This window comes from Phlebotomus papatasi, chromosome 3, assembly GCF_024763615.1.
Source record: "Phlebotomus papatasi isolate M1 chromosome 3, Ppap_2.1, whole genome shotgun sequence".
Lineage (NCBI taxonomy): Eukaryota > Metazoa > Arthropoda > Insecta > Diptera > Psychodidae > Phlebotomus > Phlebotomus papatasi.
Window position 1 is genome coordinate 40,008,538 of NC_077224.1, and position 25,949 is coordinate 40,034,486.

Genomic DNA, 25,949 nt, shown 5'->3' on the forward strand with positions numbered 1-25,949 from the left:
AAGATCATATTCCATCTCGGATCACGGAAGCTGAGATTGTAAAGAATCTCAACTAATTTAGAGATTTGCTAAAAAAAAACGTTACAATTAATGATTTTATTGATCCATAAGAACAGAAAATATATCATACATACTCTGAAAAAAATGTTTTGTCAAATTAACAAGACAAGTTTGTAAAAAGAATGTTCTTTCATACAGAATATGGAAAAGTTTTGTCAAATCGGCGGCCAACGGGATCTTGATAAAAGTTTGTCAAAAGGGTGTTTTTCCATATAAAATACAAGAAAAAGTTTTGTCAAATTGATAAATAACAACCTTTTGACAAAATTTCAACAAAATCCATTTGTTCCTTTAACAAGGCATTTTTTTCAGAGTAGTTTTAAAGTTGTTAACATGCGTTTTATCCTTTTATGGCCTCTACACACTAAATTTTGAAGCTAATTGCCTACGTTGGTGTCGGAAAAACGGTCAAATATGGACATGAATTTCTCTAATGTGTATAGTCCATTAAGCTTTCTGACTCCAAGTGAAGATCAAATGCTTCTTTTACACTACTCTTGTTCAAAAATCTTCGATTTCCTCTATATGATTTTATTAAATCAATATCCTCTTCTATGAATCAAAAAAACAAAGATTCAAAGGGGAAATGCGTTTCCTTTGCTTTGAACATTAAAAAAAAATGAAGTTTTCGCTGCAGCAAAAGACAATTTCATATCTGAAAAGCTATAAAATTACTAAAGACACCCACTTATGAATATTACTGATGCTTGTCGATAAAATGCTCACAAACGATGAATTTACGGTAAACAGAATGAAAACTTCAAAAGTTAGCTCATATTTTCATTGCCTCTGGAATTCGAATAATAGTGGCAAAAATCTCATCTCATAATTTTCATGTACAATAAATCACAAAACTGTCTATTTATAGGTTGAACCACAGAGAGATAATTACTCATACCGCAAAAAAATGCACTGAGTATTAATAGAAATTATTGTGTTTTCACTTTACGAAAAAGAATTGTGTGGCTTGAAAGTGGGTAATTTTGTGGGAAAATGAGACACTAATCCAAGCACTAATTCAAACCAAAGAATCACTTTAGTGTTCTCTCACCTTTCCACCTGTGACCTTTATTCTTCTTCTTGCAGGTGTTTTAGGGGGAATGGTCGTAATTTGGTGGTGCAATAAAGAGCGTGGTATTTGTCCTATTTTCCCATTTCCTAATGTGCCATCCTTCAACACGAGAGCTAACCAAAAGAGCTTGCAAAAAGTCACAGAAAACAAATAATACACAAATAGTTATAGCATTTCTCCCACACGCAAAAAAAAGCTGCCCGAAGAGAAAGAGAGACTCCAAGTTTTTAGAACGAATTTTGATTTCAGTCTTGCTGAATTCGTCCGAAATACACAAATTGTATTGACTGTCTGGGAGCAGCACGAGCTCTTGCTCCACCAGTCTGTATCCGACTCTAGTGAAAGTCGCCCAGGATACGCAACTCTCGCACATCATGTTCTAAGCATTTCTTTTGCTCTTTTCCGCACCCATCCGACCCACGAGGTGAACACCACCGGCTCAGTGAGTTTGCTTTTTGCCGTAGAATGTGAAAGGTGCTGCATGAGAACCTGGCACAGAACTCTTTTATCAGTGCTTAACAGTGAAGAAGAAAATCAACTAATAAGGATTACAGTGTTAATAAAAGAATGAGTGAATCGGATCCGAATAATGAGTTGTTGGAGCAATTGAAGAAATTTGACGCAAATGTCTGTGAAAGGGAAACTTTTGTCCAAAAATTCAAACGACTTTGGAAGTCGTTTAACGTGAAAAAAGCCCTCGGTCATATCAGTTTATTGGTATCATTGGCAATCTACTGTGGAGTTGGTGGAATTGTGAGTAAAAACAATGGGGTAAACCATCAAAAGTTGTGAGTAGTGCGATTATTCTGCTATCCAATGGAATTTTAAATTGATGAACCTCTGCCACTTGTGACGTTATATTAGTTTTTATATATATTCGTAGAATTTGCAATATATTCATATTATAATAATAATTCTAAAAATAATATTCTCATTTAATAAAAGTACAAAATATGTTCACGAAAGATTTTTTTTAGAAAATTTCAGATACAAAATGAATATAAAAATCTTAAAATTAAAAAAAAAAGATTATCATGAAGAATACGGAAAAGGTATAATCATTTCTACTCCCTAAAAAGCATTAAATTGATGGGAAATCACGTTAAACTTTAAAATGTATTTTAAATTAACAGTACAAATTAAATTTGAATTGACATAAACAAAACGAAAATGAATAAAGTAAACCATTGTGACATTTTCAGTTAGATTAATTTAACCCTTTGACGACGAGACACTTTTTACGGACTGAAAATCAACAATAAAAATTAAACTGAGAAACATTGTCAATGATAAGTCTTACATCTAACTTTGGAAAGTCCAACAGAGTCTGATTCGGTGTATTTTGTACTTCTGTGAACGATAAGGACAAAAATAGCCCAAAAATTGAAGTAATTTTTCTGACAATACCAATGAATAATATTTTTCGCTTTAATGAAAAATATTACGTATGAGTATTGTAGATTTTATTGCCAAAAGGGTTTTGCTTAAAAAAAATTGGAAGTATAAAAAATAAATAACATCAATTATGAATTTGAGAATTTAAAAATTCGCCATTTTTGAGCTTAAATATTTACTACATAGCAAATAGCTAGAGACTTGCAAGAAATATTATAGATCCTTCAACCTTCTACTTTACAATTAAGTACAGACATAAGAAAAAAATAATTTCAGGTAATCAGGAAAAATTATTTTCTTTATGGGACACCGGTGTTCCAATCGTCCTTAAAGGGTTAAAAGAATATATGAGCATTTTTTATTAGTTTTATACTGATTAAAATAGATTTTTTTTACTGATTATTTTGGACTATTTACTGGGCAATTTAATTTTATTAATACCTACAAATCAGAGGTGTGCAAGAAGCGTTTGAAACTGAACAAACGTCAAATGACACTTATACATCAATTGTCAAAACGCTAACTGAACAAACTTTTTTGACGTTTATTCGGTTTTAAACGGTTCTTGTAAACCCCTGCTATAAATTAACTAAAACACCGAGCAGTAGGTTTTCAAATATTGGATTTTGAAATTGAAGAATACGGTACATAAAGTTTGAAACAAAATTTACGACACTACTGTACCAATGAGCAGAAAAAACTTAAATTTGGTCAGCAAAAAAATCAAATTTGATCATCATGGTTCCGGCATACCTTTTAGATCAGTAAAATTTCATAAAATAAAATCTACATCCCTTTCTTTCTTAAAAGTTTTGCATAAGTCTATCCTACTCTCTTGCACCTCAAATTCGTTTGAGCTAAATTGAATTTGTTGTGATGTTTAAAATAAGAAGAAGAGGGCGAAAGAGTGGGATAGACATATGCAATGATTTTGAAAAAGAAAAGGATGCGAATCTCGACTTCATGAAATTTTCCTGATCTAAAAGGTGTGTCGGAGCCATCAATACTCAATTTCTAACTTTGAAAATATGTGGAATAAAGAAATATTATATAATATTCTGGTGTCACATAGGGGTGACCGGAGTTTCCGGTTCCTTAACACCCGGTTGGCTCTTATTAAAGAGAAACAAGGGAGCAAAATTAAAACGTCTTTATTTTATCTGCAATCGTCTTAGAGATGTTAATCATGTAATGCCCAACACACAATAACTTTTGTTTTGTAAATATGTTTTTGTCATTTCAATGAGAGTGGGTGAGATCTAAATCTAGTTATCTCGCTCACTCTCACAGACAATTTTGAAAACATGTTTACAAACAAAAGTTATTGTGCGTTTGGCATAATTTATACAGTTATTGTTTTTCTTTTTGTAAACAATTTATTTTTTTTATCAAGCACCCCAATTCTGAGATAAATCTTCATTCTTCAGGTATTAAATCTTTAAATCGACCTTAAAATTTAAACGCTCTGATTCGTATTCTTAAATAACGATCTTTAATTTTAAAGAGCCATGTTTTTCTAAGCTTTTCAGCTGAAATGGAAAAAAATAAAAAAAGCGACGTTGATATGATAATATCAATCGATTTTTTGTGCTTTAATTTTAAGGTTATTCAGTAGAATCTTTTAAACCTATAATTTCCTAGCTCGGGTTAAATGACAGATCACAGAAAGTAGGATGCATAACAATTTTTTTTTGGAAAGGAGAATAAATGAAGATTTAAACACTGAAAAATATATTAGGGGAAATTGGGGCACCATCAAACACGGGGTAGCACCAAACACGAATTTTTATTTTTAAACTACTTGGACTATCTCAACATCTCAACAATTTCTTGAATGGATAAGGGATAAGGCCTATAAATTTCTATAAGTCTTGTCCTCTGAAGTCGAATATCTGATTAAAAAGTTGCAGTGTTTGGTGCTACTCCATGTTTGGTGGTGTTACAGTTTCCCCTCAAATTTTATTTTCAGTGTTTAAATCTTAATTTATTCTTTTTTCCCAAAAAAATATTGTATATTTTTAAGAAATTCACAAAGTTTGATAGTGACACCGTTTAAATGTGTGTTGATTTTAAAAAGTTTTTTAACAGATCAATTTGACTGGTCTTGGTACGTTTAGCTGTGTCATAAAAACTCAATATTCCTAATTTTATTTCAATATTTGCAACATATCGGTATTTGCTTTTATTTACGGCGATTCTAGAGAATTATTTTATTTTTTTTAATCAAGAAAAGGAATAAAGCTCACCTGTTATTAAAAACTTTTATATTGATATGACTACTTATTTTGCAAATATTATTTTAATTTTCCTAGAAAATTTCTTTATACAGTTGTGACATTATTTATTTTATTTTGATGTAGGGGAAGTGTACCAAATTTTGGCCGGCTTGCAATATCGACCACCTTTTTTGTTTCTCAAATTTGCATTAATTATCAATAAAAATTTTTAAATAGATCTCCATTTCCTCAATGACTTGATTTTAATTTAATAAGTACTTTTAATCATAATCCACAAGTAATTAAACACTTTATCTCATAGTGTTCTCTAATAGGCCAGAGCTTTCAAAGTTTTGATCAATCAGAAAACATCATAGGGCTCAACATTTTTAAAAGTATTAAATATTAATTTACTTGTAGGTGAAGCATCATGAAAGTTGTCGAAACATTATGTGAAAAAAACCAAAAATTGAATTTTAGATGAATAATCAATTCAATGTAGGGTAATTGTGCCAAATTTCGGCATATTGTATGCAAGCGCCAAAGTCTCAAGTTTTAAATGTAATATTTTTAATACAAATTGATTTTTTTATTACTTCTTCTTAAGGAGCGTTGCTTGGAACCTTCTAGAGAGTTTATCGTCTTTATTTACTCTAAAATCATTCTTAATACATTTTAAAATGAATAAAAATGTAAACATAGCTTTGGTGTCCTATTTCGGCTACCGTCGTTGCGGGTGACTTTGCACTCGGGGGGTGACTTTGCACTCTGCTGTCCGTAAGACTTTCATAAATTCTAGCACTTATTGATAGTGTTCGCCAATCCGGTCTACCATGTCAAAGTATATAGGGATATGTTATGTACCAAGTAAGGTACAATGATCCTCAAAAGGATACTTGTAGTTTCAGTAACAGTCAATGAAATGCAAATATAGGTATTTTGTCAAAAACCGACTCCGTGAAAAAGTTATCTGAAGGTGCAATTCCAAAATCGATTTCAGAGTAGCAAATTGCCCAAATCCAATCTAAATTTATCTGGCTAGAATAATCCACTTCGATTTTGTTGATTATTTTTATTAAAATATTTTTTTCCCCTATTATCTTCATAAGACCGCATGATTTATGTTATAAAATTGCATATAATGGTCTTTCTAAAGCTTTATTATTGAAGTATTTGGCTAAAAATTATCCAATTTTGTGGGAACTTAAGATAAAATGACCGAGATCTACAAGATGGTATGGTCGCCATCTTGATTTGACGTTTCTGTCCGCCATTTTGAATAACTGTCAAAACAAAAATCTCATCCGATTGAGCTGAAATTTTAGTATGTTGTAGCTGATGCCAAGGCCTTTTCAGAACATAAATAAAATCCGACCTAGGTCAAGTGGTTGTCTGGATATAGGAGCTCAAAGTTCAAAATTTTGACATTTTCATGAATACAGAACTACAGGGAGCTTCTTTTATCAAAACCATCACAAAAAAGACAACGCTATCGTTAGGCGATGAGATCTAACAAACAAACAAAAAATAAAGTAATGTTTTTGTTTATAACAGCGCATTATTTAAGAATCTTATAAACTGTTTTCGCAAAGATGAAAAATAAAAAATTAATTAAATGTACTTTTCGTTTATTTATTTTTTAATTATGTTAGAGTTAATAAATATATAAAATAAATGTCTTAACCATTTTTAATGGTTACTGAGGCATTTCGTTTAGGTTTCAAATATTGAAGATTAAAAAATAAGGAGCGCCAAAATATGACTATTACAAAATTTTAAACTTTGAGCCTCTGTATCAAGGTAAATACCTGACGTAGACTGGAACATAGATACGTTTTAGAAAGGTCTTGACATCAGCTAGAACATACTAAAATTTCAACCAAATCGGACCAGTTTTAGGGTTTGACAGTTATTCAAAATGGCGGACAGAAACGTCAAATCAAGATGGCGACCACGTCATCTTGTAGATCTCGTGCATCTTACACTTAGATGTGAAGATCTTCATTGTCGTTTATTATCAGAAATTGTTGATTTTTTAAAATTTATTAAAAAGTGCAAAGTCACCCGCACCTTATCCCAAGTGCAAGCCTTTTTTCTTGATTTTTTTTAACATAGTAAAATATAATAAAATTAATGTTAGTGGCACGAAATCCATTCATTAACAACTGAACACAAATAATTTTATCCATTCACCCCCCTCCCTTCACTTTAACTGTCCATTTTTAGAGGGTAAAGTTGAAAAATAGCGAAAAAACGTGCAAAGTCACCCGCAACGACGGTACCTTTATTCTCATAGTTCCTTGATCTTCGGGAATTCTTCCAATGCCTTTTTCACGTCATCTCGTTTGTCGAATCTACATTTTTTGTTATTCTTTTGCATTGTATAATCTCTAGAGTATGTAAAAGCTAAAAATTTATGGAAATTGAAGGAACAAAAAAAGTGGCCTGAATATGTAGCAAGCTGGCCGGAATTTGGCACACTTACCCTATCATCTTAATCTTTATCATAAATATATTTAATTACATGTGAATAGCGCTTAGTATTAATTTCATTCCTAGCAATATCTGTGCTTTTCAAAGAGGGTCAATCGTCCAACACGAAACTGTGAAAACTTGGACACATTCTTTGAGAACATCACACACACTCTTTCTCAGTAATTATAGAAAGTTGTCAGAGCACTCAACTTCTTGCAAATACTTTTCAGTCGCAAGTGAGAATTGCTGAGACACTTATAAATAGTCTATATTGTTTGTAAGAGACATTCTTCGAAACAACCCGCGAATCCATGTTCTTCGATGTAAGGTGCAGAACTGAAAAGAAGCACGTGGATTAAGACATTTATTTAATTTGTTGAGTAATTAAATTTTATGCTAGAGGCACTCCTTGCAATCCCGCCAGAGGAAAAAGCGCGTGAAAAGTGCATTTCCACGCAATCTGATTCCTCTTGCGAATGATCATTATGGGATTTCCATCAATTTAACTTGATGAATCTGTTAATTTCTATTTGCAAAAAGACCACAACATCAATTATTGACAAAACAGTTTGTGATTTATTGAATCAACATTCAAAGTAATTCAATCCTATATTGATGTATGCGAGGGTCGGATATTTACTTTTCGCCACCTCTTTACCGCTATCAATTTGGACTAAACACCATGAAATTAAATCGGCATTTGGGGCCATCGTCTGGCAATTTAGCATAAACGGCCACATGGTAATGCTCAAGATTCAAAGCTAAAGTAATAGAGTGATTAAGTGATACATAAGTATCCAGAGGTTTCGTGAATAATCTCTCGCATGGCTTAAGATGCCCAGAATAGATCTTGATACAAATTTCACTGGTGATCGTGTTATAAGTCACGAGGTCTTAGAGTGGACGTTGAGTGAGCAAGCGAAAGAAAATCCTCCGATTATTTTTCTGTATTGTATTTCTTCATCAATTTTCCCGCTCACTGAAAACTTCTTTCTCCACTGTTTATTTGTGTTTTTTCCCCAAATGTTTTTCCCCAAAGTCTCATGAGTGTGAAGATTGGTGAGACAGAAGAGCGCAGTGTCATTTAATATAGTGGGAAAATACCAAAAGAAATCCCTCTCAATTTCTATAAATACAGCATTACTAAAATATACTTGGTGAATTGTCTCTTTCTCACCAAAAATATCAGAATTTCTTCATCTTTTTTGTTACAAAAACTCAAATATCCATATTTCCAAGGGAGGCATATTGCATAAATGTAGTGTACATACACTTTATAAATTTTGATAGCCATTTTTTCGACTTTTCAACATTCATAATGTTTCAAAATTAATTTTTGTATTGAATTGAATTGAATTGCATTGCCATCCCAGTTTTTTAATCCCAACCTCTTGCGTCCCTCGCCGTCTTAGCATCGATTCCAATCTCCAGGATGAAAACGCTGGAAAATCCCTTTATTTGTTGTATATTTCGGGGCAGTAGTGTGTGCACATAGATCACTTACTTAGGAAGATGGGTATGCCCTTATTTATTCAATATATTAATTGTTTTTATTCAATCTGTTTCATTACTATTATAATTAATAATAATAATAATTCGGTCCCACATTTTCCCTGTTAACTCTTTCGCGTCTTTAGCGTCATATATGACCCGGGGAAAAAAGTTTCTTTTTGGCTATTTACATTAATTGAAATCTAACTGGAGTCTTGAGAAAATGAGCCATGAATCTTACATCCTTCTATTATGATGTCGTGCACGAACAGATAGATTTCAATTAATGTAAATACCCAAAAAAAACTTTTTTCCCCGAGTCATGACATTACCCTAAAGACGCGAAAGAGTTAAAGTTATAATGCTACGATTCAAGTAATGTTAATGTTCGTATTTAGCTAGGTCTTCATCAGCGTTCATTCTTGTAAGACTAATCAGATAGTGCACAGAGACTGAATTATAAAAACAAAATAAAAAAAATATTTCTTTTACTTATTTTGAAGAGAAGGCAAGTACATGGATGTAGATTTTTCTTCTAAGTAGTAAACTATCAGTAAAATACAGCACCCGTGAGAAAACATTTGACCATTTATATCTACCCAACAAACTTTACTTGTCAAAATTTGGTTGAGCTGTAGAAACATCTTCGGTTTTCTTTTTAGTACACCCGGTTATGAACTGACAAGTAATTTTTGTCCAAAAATCAATTATATTACTCTTAAAATTATTTTGTGGGATCTTTCGAGTGATTTACAAATCGGTTTAAATCGGTTGAGAACCGGTAAACGGTAAATGATGCGAAAGTATTTTTGAGGTATAGCATCTGAGTCACAAGCTCGAACACTTCGAAAAACCTGGGACGCTTTACCAACCCTTTAGTACAAAAAATTAAATTTGATGCTGACATCAATACTAAAAAAAACTGTTTCACTAATGCAAAATTTTATTTAAAATAATATTTTATATTATTATTTAGAATCTTATTACTCAAATCTTTAAATCAGTTTGTAAAGGATACTTAGTATTTTCCGATAAAACATATCATTCAAAAGTATCAAGTTTATTTTTAGATCAATCTAAAATGAAGCAGAAATTCAACAATGGACATATAAAAATTCTTTAAATTATCATTAATTTTAAAGTAAATCTTGAATACTTCTTTTAATCATTGAAATGCAAAATTATGATTGCATTTTTACATGAAATTTTTGGTGACTTTTACAGAAAAAATGTTTAGTACTAAGTGAAAAGAAAGAATATTATAAAATTGACTTAAAAAAACATTTTTTTCTCAAGTGGGCACTGTTTACTATCATAATGGCCGGTACACACTTGAGAAATATTTATATGTCCATATTGAAGCCAATTCCCTACACTTGTGTAGGAAAAACTCATCAATATGGACATAAATTTCTCTACAGTGTGAAGGCCATAAGAGGCGCTTGCTATACTATTTCTAATTTTCGATTTTCAAGTTTTAAGGTGTTTACACATTAAATATGAGAAATATCTATATCAAAAACCAGCTTTAAGAAGTGTCCTTCAAAAAATACCAAAATGATTTTTTGACAAAAATATGGGATTTTGAAGAAAATATGTCTATTGTGAAGGCATTTTCTTCAAAAATCATATCTAATTCAAGGTATTTTACATCAAAAATTTTTGAAATACATTAACCGTTACATATTAGAAGAAAATTTAACAAAGTAATTTTTGGCAGAATTTTTGAAGAAAACCTACACGATTCGAGATTGATTTTCATGAAAATTTGTTGTTTTCTACTGGAAACAGATAGAAAAAAATGTTTGTGGATCTTTGGGATAGTATTTATTTATTGAATTTTTGTGGGACATTTTCAAAAAATTGCAAAGGAAGTTTATTTTTCTGGAGATGTCGTTCCTGATGGAATCTAATGCCCTAGACACACTTACGACTTAAGCCGAGAGACGACTTAGTGGAACATGATGGAAATAAAGTTTAACCATTATTTCCAAAATAATTGCGCTAAGCCGTCTATCGGCTAATCCTCAGGTGTGTCAAGGCCCTAACCCAGCTTTGAAGAAACTTTCAATCTGTTGCTCACAATATCACTGATTCCATTGAGCAGCTTTTTCTACGAAAATAATTTTGAAATAATTTTTGATAAAATCAAATCCAATGTGTAGACACCTTAAAATTATACATTTTTTTTCAAAAGTGTAGAAATGAATTTGCTTTATTTGAATACGTCATTATTGGTATGGAAATTCGATACATGGTGTACGCTATTTATATTCATCATTGCTCCCCTTGTAGAGTTTTAAGAAAAAAAATCTTCTTTAATGTACATTTAATCGTTTAGATGGATGAGTTTTGAATTCTAGCACGGCCATTATTTTGCAACAAATATTTTATCTTCATTTTGGTAATTTACAACTTGTATCAGAATTTTATGGCTCACTAAAATTGCTGATATGGCAAAAAATAGCTCAATCATTGCTTCTCACTATCTTGTTTATTTTTCCTCAATGAAATCATTTATTCAGACAGAACTTCCTTGTAATTTTCCTTTTTTCTGTAACCACTAGACATTTTTACGATTCAGCGTAGTTTTCATATTGACGATATTCCCATCACGCATTCAATTAACATGGCGAAATAATCAATGATTTGGAAGATAGCACAATAGCATAACTATTGAAATTCCGTGTTCAACTGTGACACTTTGTCGTTTGCATAATGTTATTGTTAAGAGATCGGAGGGATTGTATATAGCAAATTGTTGTTATCTGTAATTATTGTGCGATGTAAAGTGAGGCAAAAATCGGGGTGTTCTTTGAGAAATATACAGTCTTATCGTCTTTAATTATTTCTCTGGAGATTTACAGAAAAGTACATCATTCCTCAACTTAATGGTTTTCGATTTGATGATATAAATTTTCCTCACCCACGAACCTGTTTCTCTTTCAACTGAAATACCATCAAATTTTCCGTCGATTTCCACAAACAATCTCCGAGGAATTGAATTTCCCCAATATTTCCAAATACTCCCAAGAGAAATCGCTTGGATTAAATTTCTAAATTGAATTTTTATTAATTGCTAAATTTATTGTGATCAAGACTTTCACATTTAGAGCAGTAAATCATTTTTTCTTCTACCTCCCACAGACTTGAGCGTAAATTTTCATGGTAAAATAATGGGTTCAACAAAAGAGTAACGATCTATTTAGTGTCCTAATGATTGGAAAACTAACGAACACATGTGAGATTGTAAAAACAAATTTATTCTCCTTCCAGTACGCCTGTGAGTTAAAGACTTTGGTGAGTGTTAACTCCCGAGCTTCACTTTAATCTCCTTCATGTATTCTCTGATTAATATGAGAGGTGCGGGATTTTACTTATTTTCAACCATCCATAATACTTGAAATGTCATCGGAATAATTCAATATATCACTGGTTTATTTATTTATCGAATGGTTGGAATTTTACTTGTTTCCAGGAGACTGAAAATAGCTAAGAACGTTTCAAGTGTTTGAGAAAATTTTAGACGAAAACCTAGTCTTAGAGTAAACAACTCAGAGTTTTCTGATATCTTTAAAATCATTGATTTTTGTTGTCCTCATATTTGCAAGTCTTTAACATTTATATAAATTTTGTTCAATTGCCTAGGGTAAGATGAGGTAATTTGGAATCATTTCTAATTTGGAACTGTGAGATTTCCAAATTATTTTAGATGACAACAGGAAAAAAGGAGAAGTATTCTTGAATGTAAAGTCCTGTACTTCTTCATGGTTTCTTTTTCTATTTGTCCATCTATAACAGTGAAAAAATCTCAAAATTCCAAAATAGACATGATTCCAAATTACCCATCTTACCCTATATGTTTAATTTCTCTTGTACAAAAAATCTAGTTCGAACTTTTCCAATATAAATATTAATAGTCCAAAATGTGTCTCCTTTTATACTTTAACATTCAAATCTTTCCGTTCTACTAAATGTATTAGAGTGTGTTGAATGCAGGAGCTAAGATTAGATTTTTGGAAGTTCGGAGAATGTGTCTGTAGGAAGTATGGGATTTAGTCGGAGGTGTTTGTCTGCTGGGTTGAGGAGAGAGAGGGAGTGAGAGAGGCGAACGGAGAGAGGGATCGTGACGGGAGTCAGTATGAAAAGTTTATTGGTAGAATTAAGACGCGAATTTCTGTCCAGTTATTGAATAAAATTGATTTGTTGGAAAGTGTTAAAGACGTTTAATTTTGTTGTTCAACATAAGGTCCTTCGAGACCCAACATAAAAATGTTTAAGTCCACTCCAAAAACGCAGAAAAAACGCAAGAATGCTGAGCGTCTCCGGTCAATTGAAGAAGCCAAAAAACGCAAAATGGCGGAATTAGAGCAGCTCGAAAAGCTTAAGGAAAAGCTTGAGGCGTCAGATGATGATATTGAGGGTGAAGCAAGTGAATTTAACGAGGAATACGAGATTTCAGAGAGAGGAGACGATTCTACAACCAACGAGGAAAATGAGCTATCGATGCATATTGCAAATATGTCCACAATTATCGCCAATCAAGAAAAGCAAGTCAGCAAGTTCATCGCACGTCAAGCCGTAGCCAAAGAATTGCCAGATTTCAACGGCGACCCTGAAGAATGGCCATTATTTTATGCCATGTTTCAACAAAGTTCTAAGGATGGCGATTTCACAGCCACTGAAAACACCATGAGATTGGCCAAAGCACTGAAAGGAGATGCACTGGATAGAGTAAAAACCCTCATTGCTACAGCAGCAGCACCAGAAGACATCATAAACGTGTTGCAGTCGCATTTTGGACATCCAAGACAAGTGATAAATCGAATGATGGCTCGCATAGCTTCAACACCGGACCCAAAAGATGGTGATCCAGAGAGTATTGTTAAATTTGCAACCATCGTAGAAAACTTGTCGTTTGGATTGAAATGGCTGGACAAAGGACGTTATATGGACTCTCCATGGGTGACAAATGATATTGAGAGAAAACTGTCTCCAACCATGAGGATGCTTTGGGCAATGAGGGCCAAAGAAATTCCAAATTACTCTGTGACGGATCTTGCAACTTGGCTGAACGACCAATCGAAAATTTCTTTGAATATTTTGCCAGTGACGTCACTCTCAACTCAATCATCAACTGGAAACAAGCAGAAGACAAAGGAACATACACGAACACCAAAAATACGCAGTGCAGCGGTTATGACGACCCAAATTGCAACGAAGAGCTACAAATGTGCAGTGTGTGAGGATGGTCATTATACGAATGAGTGTCCAAAATTGAAGGAATCCACGGTAAAGGAGCGTTACAAACTTGCAAAGGGTCTCTGTTGGGGATGCTTGGGCCGAAACCATCGCTTAAATACCTGTGTTCGCCGCCGCACTTGTGGATTAGAAGGATGTAAGCGAATGCATCATCGTCTGCTGCATGGAACAGAGAAGTCCGTGAAATTTGAAGACGAGAAAAAAGAAGACGACGATAAAACAGGTAAAAAATAAGATATAAGACTGTGATCATTCAAGACAGAACGTAAAACTAAAATTGATAACCTTTGTTGTGAATTAAAAATTAAAATTAACCTTTAAACAAAATAATGAAGTAAAATTAAAATTAAATTGGTTGAATTATGTACTCAGTAAATTACATATTGGAATTTGATTCTTTGAAATTTTTATTGGATTTATCTTGAAAGTTTAAAATTTTGATTGAATTAAAATTATTACTAGTGATCTTTGGCAATGACTCATTGACATGTGAATTAAAAAAAAAAAAGAAACTATGTAAAGAAACAATAAAACTGAAATAAAAAAAAAATGTTTCACAGATACTAACACTAAGGTTTCAAACAATCTGAAAAATATGGAGATCCCTGTGGATGTGACCGATCCATCAGGACGAAAACTACTCACAATGGAAGGGTTATTTTCAAAAATTTCCGGTGAGTCTTGGAAAACTATCTCCATGGGAGAATTTCAATTAATTGTGTGTTTATCATAGGTGAGGCTGAAGAGTCTTGCAGTTCAAAGGGTACGCTTACGGGGGGAGATGATGGTGTCCTTTTCGGTAAGCGTAAAAAAAAAAAAGTGAAAAATTGAACACACAATTTTTGAAATTGTAAAACTGGTCTTATTTAAACAGGTATACCGATTACTAATACAAGCCAAGGTACGACGACTGAGATCGTCAGTTCTGATGAAAAAACAAGTGGTGAGTAATCGGTTATACGGGTGATTCGAAATTTAAAGTGTTAGTAGATAAGGTTTTAAAAACGTATTTTAATGTATTAGGTGTGTCCTTGTTCGGAGCATCTGATTCTGGAAAAAGAATGTTTAATGAAAAGAATGAAAATACTCAAACGTCATCTGAGTCATGTGCCAAAGACCAAAATCATATTCAGGAAATTTCTTTGGTAGAATTTCAGTCCAAAGGAAGGCACACAGCATTTGCCGGTGCGTCTCAGTGTCAAGCAACAGTAATGCTCAGGGTGTTACCAGTAGAGATTGCTGCTCCTGATAAGAGTAACATTGTTAGAATTCTAGCTTTACTGGATTCTGCTTCATCAGTTAGTCTAATTGATGGTACTTTAATTCGTCGATTGGGCGTATTTGGTACTCAGGCCTCCATGGAACTGATGTGGTTGGATGGTTCAAGTAAAGAAATTCACAGCACCACGGAGGTAACACTTGCAATAAGAGGAGTATTTCCGGGTGCTAAATGGTATGAGTTGCGAAATATACGAACCATGTCCGATTTGATCTTGCCAGAGGTGCGTGTGGATAAAGAGAAATTGATTAATCAATTTCCCTATCTTAAAACAATAGAATTTTCTGGATTTTCTAACCAAGCACCTCAAATTCTTCTTGGTGAGGATAATGCTTTCCTTATCGCCACTCATGATCTCATACATGGTCCTCTAAAGGATCCTGTAGCTTCAAAAACTGCTTTGGGATGGGTAATTAGTGGCTCAGATGGGGGGAGACGACGTCACCCCGAATACACTCATATGTCGAGAAACACGAATAAGAGTGAAATTCACGAGCTCACTGAAATTATCAAGACATCCTTTAGTACAGAAGATTTCGGTGTCAAGGTCTATATCGAGAAACCCAGAAGTCAGGAGGACAAATATGCATTATCAATTATGGAATCAACGACAAAACGTGTTGGGCAAAGATTTGAAACAGGTCTTCTTTGGAAGGACACAGATGCACCACTACCCCAGTCCAGAGCAACTGCGTGGCGTCGTCTTAGACAAATTGAAATGCGCATGGACCGAGATGAATCGTTTAAAACGGATTACACAAAAAAGTTTGAACATTATATAGACAGTGGCTATCTTGAGCCAGTAGAGTCACCATCAGAACAATCAAGAAAGGTTTGGTATTTGCCACATTTCGGCGTGACAAATCCTAACAAACCCGGGAAACTTCGACTGGTGTATGATGCGGCAGCGAAGGCACATGGGATATCTCTCAATGATTGCTTATTGAAGGGTCCCGATTTGATGAATAATCTGCCTGGAATTCTGTTGCAATTTCGTAAAGGACAGTACGCTTTCGCAGGTGATATTCAAGAGATGTTTCATCAAATAGTGATTCGAGAACAAGATCGTGATGCGCAACGTGTTCTCTGGCGGGCAGACAAAAGAGATGTTTTTCCACAGGAGTATCGCATGCGAGTCATGACATTTGGAGTAGCATGTAGCCCCGCATTAGCCGCCTATGTTAAGGACAAAAATGCTTAGGAGTTCATCGATCGGTATCCTACAGCTGTAGATGAAATTATACGAAAGCATTTTGTAGATGACTATTTGGGATGCACAGATGATGAAGAATCCGCCATTCAACTGATAAATGAAGTCATCTATATACATAAGCAAGGAGGATTCAACATCAGAAACTTTATTAGCAATTCCCAAAAGATCTTGAGTGGTCTTCCAAAAGAATCATGCCGTGATATTCATGACAAAGATTTAGACATTGAAAGTAGTTTTGAGAAAATCCTCGGTGTGTGGTGGAATACAGAAACTGATTGCTTTACATTTAAAGTAAAGATAAATGGCATCCAGCAAGAAGTAATTGAAGGAACAGACTTGCCCACGAAGCGAGAAGCACTTCGTATCTTAATGTCAATTTTCGACCCCTTGGGTATGATTGCCCACTTTATCATTTGCGGAAAAATTCTTCTACAAAAAATCTGGAAACGCGGAATAGAATGGGACGATGAGCTGCCATCTGATCTTGGAGATGAATGGAGGAACTGGTTAAAGCAACTTTCCCTTTTACCTCGTGTCTCAATTCCGAGATGCTATTCGGATTTACGTTTCCGAACAGCTTCAGTAGAACTACATGTTTTTGCAGATGCAAGCAGTGAGGCCTTTGCTTCTGTTGCATACTTAAGATTCGTGAAAAACGGACACATTCATGTGAGTTTTGTAATGGCTCGTACCCGTGTCGCACCTATAAAAGGATTGACCATTCCCAAATTGGAATTGCAAGCCGCTTTGATGGCTAGTCGTCTTTCCAAAACAATAGAACAATACATTGATATTACTGTTCATCGGAAGGTATTTTGGTCTGACTCTATGGTAGTGCTGGGTCAGATTCGAGGAGATCCTCTGCGTCGCAATGCCTTCGTCGCGAACCGAGTAGGCGAGATAAATGAACTCACAAATCCTGAAACATGGAGATACGTGCCCAGTCAGTTAAATGTAGCAGATCAAGCCACAAGAGGGAACGGCATGGTGGAATTTAGTGCAACATCAACTTGGTATCAAGGCCCGATATTCTTGTGGAAAGATGAGAACCTTTGGCCGGCTGCACCCGGTACTCAGGACACGAAAATGGATGAAAACGAAGATGAGTTGGATTTTGAAACGATAAACGTTGTGACCTTAGATCAGCCGACAGCATCAGATGACGACAGGTTGCATGAATCAGTATTGGATCCGGAAAATTATATGCGTTGGGATCATATGCTAAAAGTCGCCGGTTATGTGTACAAATTCATTGATGCCTGTCGTCAGCGCCGCAGAACTAATAACTTAATAGAACCAAACGGAAAAATATTTCTGACTGCCAGTGACTACAAGGGTGGCGAGAGATGCATAATTCGACAGACACAACAAGAATGTTTTCATGCAGAATTTGAGTGTTTGGCACAATCACATACATTGGAGAACCACGAAAATAATAGACACGTAAACGCTAAGCTTTCAAAGAAAAGCACCATCTATAAATTGAATCCAGGTTTGGATGAGAACGGAATAATTCGTGCTTACGGTAGGATTCAGATGATGCCACGAGCTAGCGAAGACTTCAAAAATCCTATCCTGCTTCATGCAGGAAATCGGGCAGTACAGTTAATGTTGACCCATTATCATCAAGAACTTGGTCACTGGGGAACTCCTTTGGTGATGGCAGAGTTACGACAACGCTTTGAAATTATTACCGGAAGGAAGGCGTTAAAACAAATTCAAATGGATTGTATCACATGCCAGAAAGCACGATCACAACCGAATGTACCAATTATGGGCCAAATTCCTGAGGAACGTCTGTCTGCACATGTACATCCATTTACTCATACTGGATGTGACTTCTTTGGACCCCTTTATGTCAAAACAGGGAGAAGTGAGGTGAAACGATATGGAGCAATATTTACCTGTTTGACGACCCGCGCCATTCACTTAGAATTATGTGAAAATTTAACTACGGATTCCTGTATACTAGCTATCCGTCGCTTCATGGCAAGAAGAGGGGAACCCGAAACAATATTATCCGACAATGGAACGAATTTCAAAGGAGCTGAAAGGGAAATTCGTCAGTCTCTGGCCGAAATCAAACATGATGTCATCACGTCGACTCTTGCGAAACGTCAAGTGACTTGGAAGTTTAACCCTCCTCATGCACCCCATATGGGTGGGACGTGGGAAAGAGTGGTAGCTCCTGTGAAAAAGGCAATCTCTCTAGCGATCGGGAGCTCCAAACACCCTCCAAGTCAAGAAGTGTTGCAGACTGTGTTAGCAGAAGCTGAACATCTAGTGAATTCACGTCCGTTAGCTGAAGTCAGCGATGCAAATGAAGTCCTTACTCCCAATCATTTTCTGATCCATCGTCAGTCTGGACTACAAGCACCTGGAACCTTCACCGATCAAGACCTTGTACTTCGAAAGGAATGGCGTAAATCACAACGTCTCACTGACATCTTCTGGAAGAAGTGGCTGCAGTTCTACACCCCAACACTGACACATCGACCCAAGTGGCACAGCAATAACCCAAATGTCAAAGTTGGAGACCGTGTTATGATCGTGGATCCTAATCTGGAGCGTAATACGTGGCCTGTTGGACGAGTAGTCGAGTTGTACCCCGGGAAAGATGGAAAAGTTCGAGTGGTTCTGGTCCGAACTGAAGATGAGCATAAAGTGTTTAAGCGACCAGTAGCGAAGTTAATCATCCTCAGAACTCCCAAATTGCTCAACAATGAATTGAAGCCGAAAGATCGGCCCAATTCGGGGGGAGATCATGTTGAATGCAGGAGCTAAGATTAGATTTTTGGAAGTTCGGAGAATGTGTCTGTAGGAAGTATGGGATTTAGTCGGAGGTGTTTGTCTGCTGGGTTGAGGAGAGAGAGGGAGTGAGAGAGGCGAACGGAGAGAGGGATCGTGACGGGAGTCAGTATGAAAAGTTTATTGGTAGAATTAAGACGCGAATTTCTGTCCAGTTATTGAATAAAATTGATTTGTTGGAAAGTGTTAAAGACGTTTAATTTTGTTGTTCAACAGAGTGTATGTAATTATGATTTAGATAAACTAAATCTTCCATTTTTTCATAAACTGTCTATGTTTATACATAAGGGAAGTGTGCCAAATTTTGGCCAGCTTCTAATTTCGGCCACTTTGAGTGTAGTTTCGGCCATGGAAATAAATTAATTAAAATTAAGTATGTAATCTTCGAATAGTCAATGAATTCATTTTGCTTTCAAATATTTATTCATTTTAAAATGTATTAAAACAAAGACCGAATTTTAGGTATAATTTGAATTTAAATTGCGTTGTAAAAACTCAGTGTGGAAAGAGTCTTACAAAAAATGTGACAGTTCGATTGTGATCCTAGCAGTCTTGTAATTTGTGGTGAAGTGCAGAAGGTTTTCCTTCGGTGTTTTTCATGAAAATTGATTAGTTTTCATTAAAGATTGTTTCTGTTTATGTTAATACTGAATCAATCTTTAAATTTAGGGTGAAATTTCCCAGCTGGATCCTGTATTTCGCGTAAAAAAGTATATACTTTGTGAGCGTCTCTCCAGTGAGATAGTGTTGCCTATTCCGGCCACATCTTTTGCTTTCCTAAATTTCTTATTCATTTTGTGTTTTTTTTTCAATTTCTGAGTTTTACAACGTCCAGAGAAAAAACCATCGCTTCTATGAAAAAGATGATGTGGAAAAGGCCTTGGAAGAGTTTAGGAAGAGCAAATTGCTACTGGAATCTGCGCGTAAATTTGAGATGCTACTCTTCAGGTCTTCAGGACAAATTACACGGAAGATCTCTGGGCTTGTGGGTCATATAAACGTATTAAACTAAATATTAAACTCGTTCCGTTTGACGTTTTGAAATTTTTTATCCGTTGCGTCACAAAAGGTGGTCAGAAAAAAGGTGGCCGGTATTTCACTCTAAGTGGCCGGAATACTACCCAAAGCAATGTCCGTATTTTTATTAATTTTTCAATATTTTAGGAAGTGATTTAAAGATAGATAGATAGATAGATAGATAATTTATTTCATCAACAAAGTTTTAATAGCGCGTTACAATAGGATTTTTGTGAGATGTTTGTGACTTTGCGTCCACCGCCGTCTTAGCGATGATGATCTTAGTGATTAGAAAACAAAGATGATAAACTAGTTTTCAAGATTCCACACAATCTTCCCGAAAAGGAAATAACAAAAAATATCAATATGAATTAAAAATATTGCATTTCAAACTTAGGACTTCGATGCTTATATATGCAACTATGCTGAAATTTGGCACACTTACCCTAAAGGTTTTATTACTAAAAGGTTTATTTCTAAACACTCCACACTGTGTTACCGAGTCTCGGGAATTCTCCCCTAGCGTTCTTTTATCTGCTATAATCCCCAAAGTGTGTCTTAGCTAAAACAGAAAGTCATTATTATAATTATTATTAATGTAATAGAAAGATAATTTTAATTAAAAAATATTCTAAGACACTATGATTATTTGTGACAAAGAGAACAGATTTTTTATGAAAAAATTTGCAACCTTGGGTTTTAAACTATCATTGGGAATAATATACGATTTTTTTTACATTTTTGGTAAAAATGCTCAATGGTGCTATTCCAATGAAAAAATGGAAAGGAGAAAAACATTTTTTAGTACATAACTACTGCTCTCATGTGCGTTTTCATGATCGATTTTTCTCTGTTGGTTTCTATCGCGACTGTTTGGGGGTTTTAGAACACGACGAGAACAGGGGAATACAGTCGTAATAGAAACCAATACGAAGAAAAGTCGATTAAATAGAAGCATATGAGAACACTTAAGTGCTAAAAAGCACTGTCTTGACTTTTTTCCCCAGACGTCGCCGTGTTTTAAAGCCACCAAACAGTCGTGACAGAAACTATCACAAAGAAAAGTCGATAATGCAGAAGCATTTGAGAGCAGTCGTTTACTAAAAAAATGTTTTTCACTTTTCATTTATCATTGATAAAGCACCAAAACTAACCAAACATTTCCACTTTATAGCACAAAAGAACTTTTCATGACAAGTATAAAACTTTTCACTTTTAAAAATATTTCAAACTCAAATATAAATCTTGAAAGCATTTCACACGCTATAATGTAATGGAAAAGTAATTGGCTGGAGTCAGAGATTTCTATTTCAAAAAATGTGTTTTATATCAAAATAGGGGAATGTTGGCATGGTTCGAACAGATTGAACCTTCAAACAACGCGAATTTTCTCTTTATTTGCAAAGAGCTAGATCGTTATTTCTTAGCCATAAGATAGATCATTATTAAGCTCATGAAATGAGATGAGAAATGGTAGGTCAGCTCTTTGCAAACAAAGAGAAAATTCGCATCGTTTGAAGGTTCATTCTGTGCGAACCATGCCTACATTCCCCTAATGTGGTTCGAATTGGTCTAATAATTAATTTTTTTCATATTTGTTGATTTGGCTTAGAATATTCATATTCTAAATATTTTTGAAATATTGTTTTTTGTAACATTTTAATTTTAACATTTTACCCTTAATAGACTGATCACCGATCAGTTTCTGAAAATAAGTGAATAATAATTTTTTCTCATTTTAAATAATTCCACAAAAACATCTTATCAGAAGCTGTTTTAGTACATAAATATGTACTAATTGTCGATAAAATAATATATATTTTTGTAATATGTAATAATAAAGTAGTAAAGTTTTATATAAATAAATGGATGAATACATCTCAGGATATTTAAGTTTTAGTACAATTATTAGTACAGTTTTAGCACTGCAGGATCTATTAGTTTGTTACTAGATTAATTAATAAATAATATTACTCACAAGATTTGCAAAATCTTGTCACAAGCGTATTTAGTACACTCATGATCACTATAAGTTTGAGAAATAATAATACTTGTATTTAGTTTCAAAAAAAAGATCGAGATATTATAAAAATGCTTCAGTTTTAGTATAAATTTTCTGACTTTTAGAAATCTTAAAGTTTCTAAGGAAAATAAATTATTTATTTTCAACCATTTTTGCGTTTTTAGTACATGAATGTGCTAAATGTACTAAATGTTGTTAATGTTTTTTTTCTTAGGTTCTTTTACATTATGCATCTTTTCCATCATCAATTTAATTTATAGCAAATTTTTTGCTCATCTGATAATCTTCATTCTCGTTAACACAATGTAACTAACAATTTTCTTATAGATAACAAATCTTATTGACACATAATCTGCCTCTTTCCATGCACTTCATTATCCACATTTAGGCAACTTGCCATGGAGAAATATATAAAGGAAAAGTGTCTCATTATCGCATAAGGAAACATGCTGGGCAAATTGAGTGTTTATGGCCCTTTATTAAATCACAACCCCTAAATCACACACCCCAATGCGTTGCTGGAATTTTGCCCATGAATAAAAATTCACTCTCCGGACTTGTATTGTGTGATTCTACTTCTTTGTTATTTTTAAATTATGGCTCCACGAACTGAGAGCCCCCAATGAGATGTCCGGCCGGGAAGAAATCAGCAACAACCCATTTATTTCTTTTATGACTTGTATACAAGTGAAAATGTCTTTGAATATAGGAATTCAGGAGAATATAGATGATGACTGATGACACCACAAACACACAAGAGTAACACCAGCTAAATTAGATAAATTGAATAAATATCATGTTGCCTTTTTGGTGCGTAAATGGTAAGAGATGTGCAACATCTCAATGGGAAATATTTTCATTCAGTATTTTGAGACGTGAATAAGACGATCAGCAAGATGATTCCTATATTCTCAATCCCAGACTTTAGTTCTGGGGATGAATATGAATATTGCTCATTTTAATTACAATTTCCGCAATGAAATTTTCAATATCGATCGCCCTGCGTGGAGGAAATTGAATAATATCTTTCTATTTATAAATTTTTACGAATATTTAAAAGAGCCTTTTTCCTATAAAACTCTGGGGTTATTTTTAAGTCCTCATCTTGAGAACTTCCTCGACTAGATGGAAGAGCTATTTTCATGAATTACAGAGATACGCACAGTTTAATTCTCAAGTGATGGTTTTCAAATGTTGAAGAGAATAAATTGGACTCTGAAGAGAAATAGAGATAAAACACAATTAATGATTTTGACAATTAATGCAAAATAATGGTCTGGTTTATTATGTGTTTACAAGGTGATTGGTCAGTTTTATATCACTATTATTGAGCTATTACAATATTTTGAATAACTGTCGTGTGTGCTTTTTTATATCCGTGTATTCTTGTAGAAATTTTCTAATATATATAAAAGTTACGATATTGTCAAAATAAAATAAGGGAGAAACTTGATGACGTCATGAAAAATTTCAGGGATTATTCAGTGAATTTAAAAAAAAAAACAAAAATATTTTGAGACTAAAATAATAATTAAAGAAACACTTTTTATAGTCAGGGCACTTTTTTTTAGTACCTAGGGGAGACTGGGGCACATGTAACCATTTTCGATAGATGCGAATTTGAGGTGATTTTCTAAGGACACCGTGATTTTTTGGAAAATATTTCTTAGCTCATGTTTTACCCTTGGGTATAGGCAATTCATCGAGGGTAATGCGGATGCTGGAAAACAATTGAGTTTTCCATAAAAATAAAATTTGTGTCACTATGCATTTTTCTCTTTTCGCAAAATACCTGGGGTAGAAGTAAATACTTTCTGGGGAGGATGTAAACACCCTTTTTTCCACCCTTGAAATTAACTTTGCACTACTTTCGATTATTTTAATTGCTTAAGAGATATATAAAAACTGTATATTTTTCAAAAAATCACGACACTTTTTACAAAGAATAATTAAAAATAGCAAAAAAACTAAAAGCATGCATATCAAAGACATTTTTCAATGGATTTTCCCCATATTTTGACATCATGTGACTTTTTATTGAACACAGTGCCACCAAGTTTTTTCGTAATCTATGAATTATAGATATTTCGCATGAAGGTCAATTTCCCGCTCTTTTACCTACTCATTTTGTGAAATTGAAATTGCCTGTTTACATCTACCCCAAATGCTGTTTTCTGACCAATTATTAATTCTTTTGAAATAATGAGAATCTCAATTTGTCTAGTTAATGCATAAATATAATCCTAAAAGATGTAGAAAAGAACTGATATTGCTACATTTCGATTATTCTACACAGTTTTTAATTTCCAGGTGGAAATCCAAATGACCAAAATAATTGAAATATCAACATTTTCGGGAAAAATGATTTTTATTTTTAAAGTATTAGGATTTTATTGACCAATTCATCTGTGGACATACATCCCCATGGTATCTATGAATGCTTATGGGTTTTATCCTCTGGAGTCTTAAAATTAATGAAAAAAAACACAGTGTTTACAACTACCCCAGTTTACTACTGCCCCAGTTCCCCCTAGTGGTCTACATATCAGTGCCGTTTTAAAAATCCTACACACCTGTATGGAAAAAACATCAATTTGTTTTCATACAGCGATATGGGAATGTGGGACACCATTGAATTGGGGCACCTTTGAAATTGGGCTTTTTAATTTAGCTCAGCAAATCAATTGCGAAGCTAAATGACATCCATATCAATTCCATTTTAAAATAGGAGAAAAAAGCCCAATTTAAAAGTTTTTCCACTTCAAAGGTGCCCCACTTCTCCCTGTATAAACAAAAATTTCTATAGTATGTAGGAACCATAAAGACAAAGGCCGTTAAACAAAAAAAGTTTTCATCAATATTGCCATAATTGAGAACTGAAAAGGATACCAATCTATTAATCTTAATTGAGAGATTGACTTTCAGAGGATGCCACGCACTATCCTACTAACTTTAACTAATCTTTCGACGACTTAAATAGTTTAAAGGGAAATGTATAAGAATAATCACAACTCAATTTTAAATGGGGTGGCAAAGCGTCCCAGGCTTTGCGAAATGCTCGAAACTCGTGACTTAGATGATATACCTCAACAGTTCTTTTGCATCATTTACCGTTTACGGGTTCTAAACTGATTTGAATCGTTTAATAAATCACTCAAAATATTTCCCAAAATACACCTCAGGAGTAATTTAATTGAATTTCGTATAAAAATTATTTATCGGTTATGAACCGGTTTATTACCGATTCAAAAGCGATTGGAACCACTTCAGTTTTGTCGGAAATTCCAAGACCTTTCCAACGAGCCCAAACATGACCCCATTCGCTTGATAAATGAGCTCTCTAGTGTCTTTTTAACTTTTGATCTTGAAAAACCGTTATTAGGAATGATTCAACGCTATTTTCGCTTAAGGACGAAATGTCCACCTGTGTAATCTCTAAAAAAAACATCCAAAACAGAAAAAAACATTTAAACATTTAAACGTTTAAACATATTTATGAATAGTAATACAAGTTTTAGAAGTAATGTTTGCGGCCTATCTGCTCTAATTTTCTGCTTTTTAAAGAAAATTTCTCCTATTAGGGGAATGTTGGCATGCTTCGCACAAAGTGAGCCTTCAAACAATGCAAATTTTCTCTT

General features: G+C 34.0%; 2 protein-coding genes across 5 annotated transcripts in view; both read left to right on the top strand.

Annotated features, from left to right (window-relative positions):
• The first annotated feature begins 1,442 nt into the window (after positions 1 to 1,442).
• LOC129805609 (TWiK family of potassium channels protein 7) overlaps positions 1,443 to 25,949 on the top strand; it is a 32,442-nt gene continuing 7,935 nt past the window's right edge. The window contains exon 1 of one of the 2 annotated variants that reach the window (XM_055853647.1): positions 1,443 to 1,903. In XM_055853647.1, coding sequence (XP_055709622.1) covers positions 1,700 to 1,903 — 204 coding nt within the window. In that variant the 5' untranslated portion in view covers positions 1,443 to 1,699. The remainder of the gene's footprint in view (positions 1,904 to 25,949) is intronic. The other variant, XM_055853648.1, reaches the window with a different exon arrangement.
• On the top strand, positions 12,703 to 15,231 carry LOC129805616 (uncharacterized). Of its 3 annotated transcripts, none has more exons than XM_055853656.1 (2): positions 12,703 to 14,914; positions 14,995 to 15,231. In XM_055853656.1, the coding sequence occupies exon 1, from the start codon at positions 12,982 to 12,984 to the stop codon at positions 14,203 to 14,205; it is 1,224 nt and encodes a 407-aa protein (XP_055709631.1). In that variant the 5' UTR covers positions 12,703 to 12,981; the 3' UTR covers positions 14,206 to 14,914; positions 14,995 to 15,231. The 3 variants fall into 3 exon arrangements, with proteins under 3 accessions (XP_055709631.1, XP_055709633.1, XP_055709632.1); XM_055853658.1 differs by lacking the exon at positions 14,995 to 15,231 and having other exon boundaries at positions 12,703 to 14,770; positions 14,846 to 14,957; XM_055853657.1 differs by lacking the exon at positions 14,995 to 15,231 and having other exon boundaries at positions 12,703 to 14,645; positions 14,705 to 14,957.